The sequence below is a fragment of the Oncorhynchus keta genome, chromosome 29 (genome assembly GCF_023373465.1).
Source record: "Oncorhynchus keta strain PuntledgeMale-10-30-2019 chromosome 29, Oket_V2, whole genome shotgun sequence".
Classification (NCBI taxonomy): domain Eukaryota; kingdom Metazoa; phylum Chordata; class Actinopteri; order Salmoniformes; family Salmonidae; genus Oncorhynchus; species Oncorhynchus keta.
Window position 1 is genome coordinate 33,807,880 of NC_068449.1, and position 10,000 is coordinate 33,817,879.

The 10,000-nt window shown below is 46.5% G+C and overlaps 1 protein-coding gene across 2 annotated transcripts in view; it reads left to right on the top strand.

Moving 5' to 3' along the window:
• The window catches only part of bcl11ba (BCL11 transcription factor B a), a 66,001-nt gene that overhangs the window by 17,425 nt on the left and 38,576 nt on the right, over positions 1 to 10,000 (top strand). For both annotated transcript variants that reach the window (XM_052486457.1, XM_035743368.2), the window contains exon 2: positions 1,086 to 1,586. In XM_052486457.1, coding sequence (XP_052342417.1) covers positions 1,086 to 1,586 — 501 coding nt within the window. The remainder of the gene's footprint in view (positions 1 to 1,085; positions 1,587 to 10,000) is intronic.

The window sequence follows — 10,000 nt, forward strand, 5'->3', positions numbered from 1 at the left end:
CTCAAAGCCTGACAGGACAACAGCACAGCGCTGGCTGAAGGTTGGCATGTGTCTGAGAGACGCTCTAGCCAGCTAAGGTCAGTGGGGTGAAGAGACACAGGCAAAGGAAGTAGGGAGAGATGAAGAGGCACAGCGAGAAGTGGCAGTCGGAGAGGTTTTATTGTAAGAGTGTGAAGGTGGCAACACCGAACGAGAGCCTCGGACTACAAAGAGGCGCTTGTAGCCACGTGTTGAAAGGTGTAGGATGATATTTCAAAATGGAGGCTTATGAGAGAGGAAGGGGGAGAGGAGGGAGTAGAGGGCAGTTGTCTGCGGTTTGTGAGTCTCTGTTTATCTAGGTGACAGAATCAGCCAGCAGATCTGCAGGGCTTTTGTGGTTGTAGAAAATGCCAGTCTCTCTCTCTCTCTCTCTCTCTCTCTCTCTCTCTCTCTCTCACTCTCTCTCTCTCTCTCTCTCTCTCTTTCTCTTTCTTTCTTTCTTTCTCTATTTCTTTCAGACAGAGTCCTATAACCCATTGGGTCGGCAGGGGAGCTCAGAAGTCCCCCCCCAAATTATTATTATTTATATTTTTTAAAGGAACTCTGTCCGGCATTAAACTTACTCTTGAAAGTTGTAATAGTATAACGCGCAAGGTGCAATTTCAAAATCAGTTCCTCTTGTCATGTTAGTCATTGCATACCATACCATACCTTGTCAGAAATGTCCAGATCAACTAGCCCATGTCATCAAACGTTTTTTATCTTGTCATCTAATGTTTTTTAAATGTTTAAATGAGCTTTAAAACGTGCAACATTTCCTTTGCAGCCCATGACAACATGTGTAGAATTGCAGGAAATAAGCTATAAACCTGCACAATTAGAGGGGTGTGAACAGTGTGTGTCATGTTCCCCAATGCTGGAAGGGGGGCCCCGAGTGAATACGTCTGGGAACCCCTGCTATAACCCAGAGCTGTGTTCTACACTTCCAAAGAACAAATCACACTATTTATAATAACCCCCCCCCTCTCTCTCTCTCCCCCCCTCTCTCTCTCCCCCCCTCTCTCTCCCCCTCTCTCTCTCTCTCTCTCACTTTCTCTCTCTCTCAGCGGCGGAGGCTGACCATGTGGATGGCGGACTTTCCGTGTCTGACTCCCTCACCCAACCTCACCCCCACCCTCAACCTCACCCTCACCTTCAACCTCACCCCCATCCCCACCCCCTGTTGTCCCACCCGGCCCTGCTGGACCCCAGCCTATCCGACAGCCTGGCCATGGGGCTGGGGGACCACGACCTGCTCACCTGTGGCCAGTGTCAGATGAACTTCCCCCTGGGAGACATCCTGCTCTTCATCGAGCACAAGAAGAAGCAGTGCCAGGCCCTACTGCAAGGTCCTGGCTGCTACGACAAGATGGCCGCCGACCGCAGCAGCCCCTCCCCACCCCACCAGCAGCAGCAGAACCAGGGTCGCCACGGTCACAGCCAGCTGAGGAAAGTGGTGGAACCGGTGGAAATCGGAATCCAGGTGACACCGGAGGAGGAAGAGGATGAGAGGCTGATGGTGACGCCCACCAAAGGAATTTGCCCCAAGCAGGAGAGTGCCCTGGCAGGTAGGTCACACACACGCACACGCGCACGCACACACACTATCTCTCCTCTCATTTACCTCTGTAGCGGCCAGACAGGGGCTTCCTGTTGTGATTGTGATAGTGCTCAGCCCCTCATGAGAGAGAAATAGAAAGGGGAGAGAGTGAGCTGATTTCATTAGGGCAGAGCGGGTGCCGTGCCGAACGACGAGAGAGGACAGAGGAGAGAGGAGAAACAGCACATTACCCACTCAAAGCCCTAAAACCCCCTCAAGGACTCGGCTAGTTGAAACAAATTGTGCAAAACGTGACAGAGACTCACCCCTACTCTCATGGAGAAATCCAGCCTAAGCCATCTGCTTAAAAGGTGAAAAGCTCATTAAGATTTATATAGGCAAAAAAAAAAAGGAAAAACCGAGCAGGATTAAAAGAGCTAGTTCCCTATTCAGTGGGGTAAAGAGGCAGTTTAGCTTAGACCAGCTGGAAGCATGGGGGAGAGAGAGAGGGAGCTCCTCTCCTCCACAGTTATCTTTCAGGCAAGTCAAGTCCTCCACAAAGAAACCCAGAGGGAAATGGGTCTCATGAAATACAATCATATTCTGGGATGGACAACGTTGCCAGGAGAAACCAACGCAGGTTTATGACACTGTCTCACTCGGTCTTCATCATTACAGCTTTTATTTTGATTTTTGTCTTTCCTCCGTCTCGTCTTTGTGTCAAATCGTTATTTGTGAAGTTAACCAGCGGGAGCAAAGGCGATTTCTTCTCCACCACCATCGCCACAATACCTCACGTCTCCTAGTAATCAGGAAGTGGCAAAATGATCCATTAGCCACCATGCTTCTTCACACTGCTTCCTCATTGAGACTGGTAGTCATTGGAGACAAAGACCTTATTGTCAAGGTTTATCTGAATATTTTCATATTGCCCTCGAATGCATTTTTTAAAATGTATTTTTAAATGTAACAACGGATTGATAGCTGTGTAATATTTTAGAACTCAACAATACTATTCTGCAGTGAGTGTGCGACTTCAACATGTGCACTCCCAAGTCTGCGACTGCGTGTGTGTATAATCCTGCGCTCTGAAGTGTGTGGCTCTGCGGTTTGGCCGGTGCAGTAAAACACTAGTGTTTAGGGGAACTTTATCAATATTTTAACACCGTGTCTCTGTACACGTCTGAGAACTTCCCTTCCTCTCTGCCTTAGAAGGCATCCCTCAGCACCTCCCTGTGCACTTCAACTGTTTAGATAATTTTTTTTTTTTTTTTTACAGCAATTTGATATGGTAATTTGAGGCTTGTTCCAAAGAAACATGTCTTAAATCGAAGCTTGATCTTCATTTTTTTTCATTTTATACTCTTATTCTCCAAGGAGAAAAACGTGATAGGTTGCAAATAGGCCACTACTTAATGACATCGCACAGCTGGTGCGTATAGCATGCCTTGAGAAGTGTACTGAGGCATGTGCACTAATTGATTGGTATTGTTAATTTGAGGTCACGTTAAGAGGATTTATTTTGTATACACTGTGTTTTTTATGTGATATGCACATATTATTAACAGCTATCTTACTGCATAGTCTTTTTGTGAAGTCAGCTCAATTATGCTTGTGAAAAATTCTTAATTGCACAGTATATATTCTAGCAACAGAACCATTTTTACATTAGAAGGGAAAAACATGTTAGAGGTTAAATTGGACGTGTATATCAATAGTAAATTAAACTACAGAAATAACATTTAATATTTCTATTTCCATTTCCAAGCTAAATATAATTTATATTTATATTTCCAAGCAAAATAGAACTTTTGCAAGCATTTCATTTCAAGCGTATTTTAGAAATCAACCCCATAAATGATAACAGGAGGATTAAAACAACGACAGGTGAAATGTGCCTATGCAAATCATATTAAGGTTTTCTATAAATACATTTATGCTGAGAGAGAGAGAGAGAGAGAGAGAGAGAGAGAGAGAGAGAGAGAGAGAGAGAGAGAGAGAGAGAGAGAGAGAGAGAGAGAGAGAGAGAGAGAGAGAGAGAGAGAGAGAGAGAGAGAGAGAGAGAGAGAGAGAGAGAGAGAGAGAATATGGGGTGCGAGGGATAGAAAGCAGGGCGAGGAGGAGGCGTCCTCAGAAAGTGATTAAGAAGCTTGAATGTCAGCTTGTGCGTGGGGCTAAACACAAGCCTGCAGCCGACCACCATTTATAATTGCCTCCCAGCAGGGTAAAGTATTCTTTTATGCTAAACCTTTCCACTTCCATTTGTTCTCAACGTGAAATGGAAAAGGAAAAGAAAAAGAAGAAACACACTCATACTCTCAGCGAGCTTTTTAAAAATAGAAGTGGTATCTTTGCTCTCCAAGCACCGATCATTTCTCATGAATTTGTTTTTTTCCCCCTCTCTTTTAATATAATATATCCATCTGTCATCTTCTAGTGGTGAAAAAAGGGAGTGAGAGAAGGGAGAGAGAGAGAGCATAAAAGAGGAGTGTGGGAGGTTTTTCAGCTTCCACAGTGATAGTAGCAGCTGATCGTGGACAGAACAGCATTATGAGTCTCTGTGCTCTGAGGACCTCTCCTCTCGCTGTTCTTGTGTGTCTGGATGAGAGAGAGAGAGAGAGAGAGGAGACTCCCTAGCAGACAGGTTGTTTTGACAAGCTTGGACACTCCCGTGCTTCACCCAGCCGTCAGACCCCATCTCATCACCACACTGCATACCTGCCCTGGGACTGACAGCTCTCACACAGGAAGGGGAGGGGCCATGCCTTAGCGATCACTTCCTGTCACGTGACACGCCACAGCTCTTCTTTTTTTCGGTCTTCTCTTGTCTTGTGTTTGCGATAAACACCAGCCACCCGGCATGTGTTTGCAGTACAGGAGACTGAGAAGACCTAGCCTCGTTTTGTATTTATTTATTTAGCAAACCTGGGGATGAAACGTAACACTGAGAATATCCGAAAGCAGAGGGTAGTATTACACACAACAGGCCAACGCCTCCTCCCTTCAGGCTGATGATCATAAAAACAAAACGCAACCGCTTTGATCTCCACAACTCATATCAAGGGGGGGACAAACACGCACCTGCAACACCTCATATTCCATTCCCTTTACAGTGATCCTTCTCTTCCTCCCCTCCCTTGGCCTGCTGTGAGGAAAGTCAATGTTATCTATGAGTATATAGGACAGCCATGGAAGAGGAACCACTCCAGGGTTGAATTCAATATTTCTCTGACGCTCCGGTATCAGCAGGACACAGAGCCATGCTCAGCGACCACCTTATATTGCCACTTAGCTGTCTTAAATTTCAGCGCAATTTAATTATGTTTAATAGACCCTAATTAAATAAAATATGACATTCCCACCATAGCCCGGGGCTAGGAGAGCCCCACCGCTGTGGGCGAGAGAGCAAGAGAGCGAGCGAGAGAGAGAGAGAGAGAGAGAGGCCCCTGGTCAAATGTAGTCCACTATATATTGAATAGGGTGGCATTTGGGACACGCACACCTACCCTGTGGCTCGAGCAGGTTAACACCTAGAGAGAAAGCCTCTCGCCTGGGGAACGCTTGCGGAAGTAACCCAGACTGTCAGATTGCACTGAGCTGGTCAATTGTATGTCATTAAGCGATCAAAATGTCTCCACCTCCGCCCCTTAATAGTTTGCGTGAGTGAGTGAGTTGTCGAGAGAGAGTGAGCATTTAAGTCCTTCCTGTCCTGTCGTTATTTAATTGCACATTAATTGGAGGTCTTGGGGAGAGAGTGATGAGCAGAGATTAGAGTGAGGCTATTTCTTACCTCTCCTGATGTAAGTGCAATCGGCGGGCGTTCCATTGGATAAGGGAACCAAATGACCTCGTCTCCAAACCAATCAGCCTTGTGCTATGCATTCATACCATTTTCACATGGGCCTTTTGAAAAGGCTTATGTGGTCTTAATATCCTTTACAATAGTCTCAAAGGGCCATATGAAATACTATGAGGATGAAAGGGTCATGTGGTTTAATAACCTGGCCCGGAGGGACTGTACTGCAGCTTAGTCACCAAACCTGTGAATGTCGGAGTGCTGAGGAGAGTTGAGGACTTTGGGAGTTGTGAGATCCGCGAGGAAGGTGTCACAGCTCCGAGACACTCAGGTGACAGAGCCACTTTACCCATAAGCCCTTGGCTGTGGCACTGTGACAGTTTGGGTCGGTAAGGACCAGGCTCAGTTATGAAAGAGAGAGAGATTAAAGAGGAGAGAGAGAGAGAGAGAGAGAGAGAGAGAGAGAGAGAGAGAGAGAGAGAGAGAGAGCGAGCAAGATGGTGAAGGAGAGGAGATAGCGAGAGGGCGAAGAAGGGAGAGAGAAAGAGAAAAAAATCCCACTCCTTTGCTTTCACCTCATCAGAGCAGAGGGTGTAACAGCACCTAACACCGTGGTGTGCTGCTCTTAAACACTTGTCATCCAGGGTTTAATTCAGACATTTTAACTAAGGCCAGTTGGACAGGAGTGGAAAAGCTCACAGTCAAAATGGGCCACAGCCACTCTCAGCAGTCAGGGGGCCAGATATACCTTCTTAGGCTGACGTGTTGCCGCTTGACACACACTGTATGTGTGTTTGTACAGTAGATGTTTTTAAGTGCTATGTTTGGTTTCGGTTTGGCAGCGTGGTAAAGGCAAGCTTTTAGGAACACTTTTGGTGTCGCACCAAAGATTGAAGGGGGAGCACTTCTGGTGGCGCACCAAAGATTGAAGCGGGAGCACTTCTGGTGTCGCACCAAGAATTAAGAGAAGGAACAGGATTCGGGCTGGAGCCAACAGGATTTTGTGTTTGGGGAAAAGGAGAGCACATAGTGTCCCATTTGTTGCTTTGAGAGAGATGCCAGAAGCCCACATAGTGTATCTGGGGAGATCACTGTTGGGACTGTCTAAGGTCTACCTATATTTGTTTCTACACTGCTGCTACTTGCTGCCTATTATCTATACATAGACAGTTTACAAATGACCTCGACTAACCTGTTCTCCCCCACATTGACTCTGTACCTGTACCCCCCCTGTATATAGCCTAGTTATTGTTATGTCATTTTCTTGTGTTTCTTATTTATGTTATTTGTTTATTTTATTCAGTAAATATGTTCTAAACTCTATTTCTTGAACTGCATTGCTGGTTAAGGGTTTGTAAGTACGCATCTACCGGTGTTGTATTCAGCGCATGTGACAAATAATATTTGATTTGTGTCTGATACAAAGGCTGGCACAAAGACACGACAGCTGTCCTTCGTGCAGTGCAATCAATGGAAAGATCAACCCTAACCATGTGTGTGATGTATACACACACACACACACACACACACACACACACACACACACACACACACACACACACACACACACACACACACACACACACACACACACACACACACACACACACACACACACACACACACACACACACACACACACACACACACACACACACACACACACACGTTCCAGTCCTTCCACACACAGCTGCGTTCTACCATACACGTTTGATACATAACGTGTACACCACAATGTTTCGCTCGTCAGATATCTGGTAGGTGAGTTGCTGTTACACACACATTGGTACGGTAAAGACACAGGTGTGTCCGTTCCGCCTCCGTCTGGCCTCTAAGCAGGTCTGGAATCGGTCCGAGAGGTTTACACGCACACACACAGGCTAACAGGTGCCTGGGGGAGTTATAGCTGACCTCTCTCTCACCAGATCCCCAACTGAATATTTTAAAAGACATGCTATATTTATAAAGATATTTAGCTCTGACAGGGACGCTACCTCTCCACTGGTGCCGCCGTACACTGTGTCTCCGAGGCCTGGTTCACTTCATACACAGTTTACTTTGACGGCGACGCCATAACACCTGGCAACATGCACCTACGCACACTTCCTGCCTACCTACTTTTGAGACCGTGCCCAGAGAGCGGTGTTGCGTCAGAAAGGCTCCCCATGCCAGCTGTCTGCCCAGTCTGGCAGCCTCCTCTCCTCCTATCACACCTCAACTGCCCATCTCACTGATGTGCTCACTGGCTGTTTGAGCCCTCAGGCTATGTCTTCTTCTTTCAGGAGGGAGGGCTGGAGTTTTGTAGGGGCATCCACATCTCTCTGTCTCTGTCTCTGTCTCTGTCTCTGTCTCTGTCTCTGTCTCTGTCTCTGTCTCTCTCTCTCTCTCTCTCTCTCTCTCTCTCTCTCTCTCTCTCTCTCTCTCTCTCTCTCTCTCTCTCTCTCTCTCTCTCTCTCTCTCTCTCTCTCTCTCTCTCTCTCTCTCTCTCTCTCTCTCTCTCTCTCTCTCTCTGTCTCTGTCTCTGTCTCTGTCTCTCTCTCTCTCCCTCTCTCTCTCCCTCTCTCTCAAACACACAGATGGGCTATGTGGTTTGGTTGCATCACTTTTGCAAACCCACAGCGGTGTGTCTTTCAAAGGGCATTACACACCTGCTCACACTCACTTTTTCTAAATACATATTCAGTATTTCAATATCTTAGTGCAATGTTCGTAGGGTGAATGAGGATATTGGAAAAGGCAACCGTATTTGAGTGACTTCTACTGCAGTGTGGACAGGAAGGCTGGCATAACCTCAAAGATGACAGGGGCACAGTCTCTCGGTGATACACCAAATGTCCCCTATTCCTTGAGGACACACACAGGTACGCACACACACACTCTCATACAAACACACATCTACAATAAATGAATAATCACACAACACGGACCGTAAAGCATTAAAAATCTGTTTCCATAACACTACACACATTTGTATTTTTGTGTGCGCTGTGTGCGTTGGGGCGTGGAGCTGTGGCTGTGCCAGGATCGATGTGTAGAGATCAGGCCTGGGAGTCAATGTGCGTTTGATTTTTAATGTGCTTCTCTGGAGCCATTACTAGGGCTGGTTCTCTTGTTGTTCTGTTGTTTCAATAAAGCCACGAGTGTCTGGAACCGAGCGGCCCCTTTTTGAAGTGGTAATTGCCCACTTTTGTCTCGTTCCGTTCCCTCTCTCTCTTCTGCGAGCCGTTCACTCACATACACACACAGACACAGTTGATCTGTTCTTCCTTCCTTCCTTCCATTCTCTCTCTCTCTCTCTCTCTCTCTCTCTCTCTCTCTCTCTCTCTCTCTCTCTCTCTCTCTCCTCCCTCGTTAGGTAGTGCTGTTGGCGAAGTTGTGATGAGAGGGGTTTTGTTCACATGCAGTTCAAATAAAGTGTCAGAGTGTGAGATGAAGACCTGATGCATATTTAATCCACTGCTGGGGTTGCCAAGTGCTGGCTCAGGGTGCCACGCTCACACATGTTCAGGCATGTACAAACACTAACCCGTCGGCCCGAGTCTTTAGTCTTCTGTAGGATTGATCTAACATACCGATGGTGGCATCAATAACCCACACATCTTCAGGGATGCATTTTAGTCTTATCAAAATCTCCAATTACCATTCACGTCTGCTGTATTAGTTGTCCTTTGTAATGAGCCAATCTTTTCTACAGCTTGTTTCTTGTCAGTAGCCAGACTATGTTTCCTCAGTATCAGCCTGCAGTAGCCCACGTGAAACACACAAAGACAATCACACTTAAACACACTTACACATAGGTGGCTGTCGCAAGTGATGCCTGCACTAATCGGTAATGGATTGGCCAGCCTGGGCTGTGCTGTTTGCGTAGAAACTTGCTTCTGCAGCGATTAGCTGGCCTTACATGCTGCAGAGGAAGACCCCTTTGGTGAGATGCACTCGGCTTGCTTTTCTTTTTTTCAATTTTTTTTTCTCTCTTCCCCCTCTCCTCTCCTCCTCCTTAATCCACTACTTCCAAACCCAGGAAAGTGCTACCTTTATACTGGGTTTGAATTGGTCTCTAAATCCTGCCGCCTGGACCAGCTCCAAAGACGGATGAAAAAAGACCAGAGAGAGAGACAGGGGCGAAAGAGAGAGGAAGCGTGAAGCAGAGAGAGTCGTTTTAGTCATTAATAGACCATAAAAAAAGGAAAGCTGCATCTTGTGTACTTCTTAGCATCTTCAAAATCCTTTTTAGATTTTTGCCTCGTTGCCTTTTTTTCCGAGTTAATCACTTTGCATGCACTCATTTAAATATTAAAATTTTCTTTAATCATCAAAGCCAGTGAGCCTCATGCATATTCATACATTCTCTCACTCTCTCCTCTCATCACCCCCCCACTCCCCTCCCTCACATCACAGGTTCATTACCTCGCTCCAGAGCCAAACAGCCAAACAGCCATTAGCCTCAGCCAGCTCTCTAATCACACACACGAGCACGCATCCACGCACGCACGCGCACACACACACACACACACACACACACACACACACACACACACACACACACACACACACACACACACACACACACACACACACACACACACACACACACACACACACACACACACACACGTGCACACAGAGACACACAAACGCACACACTT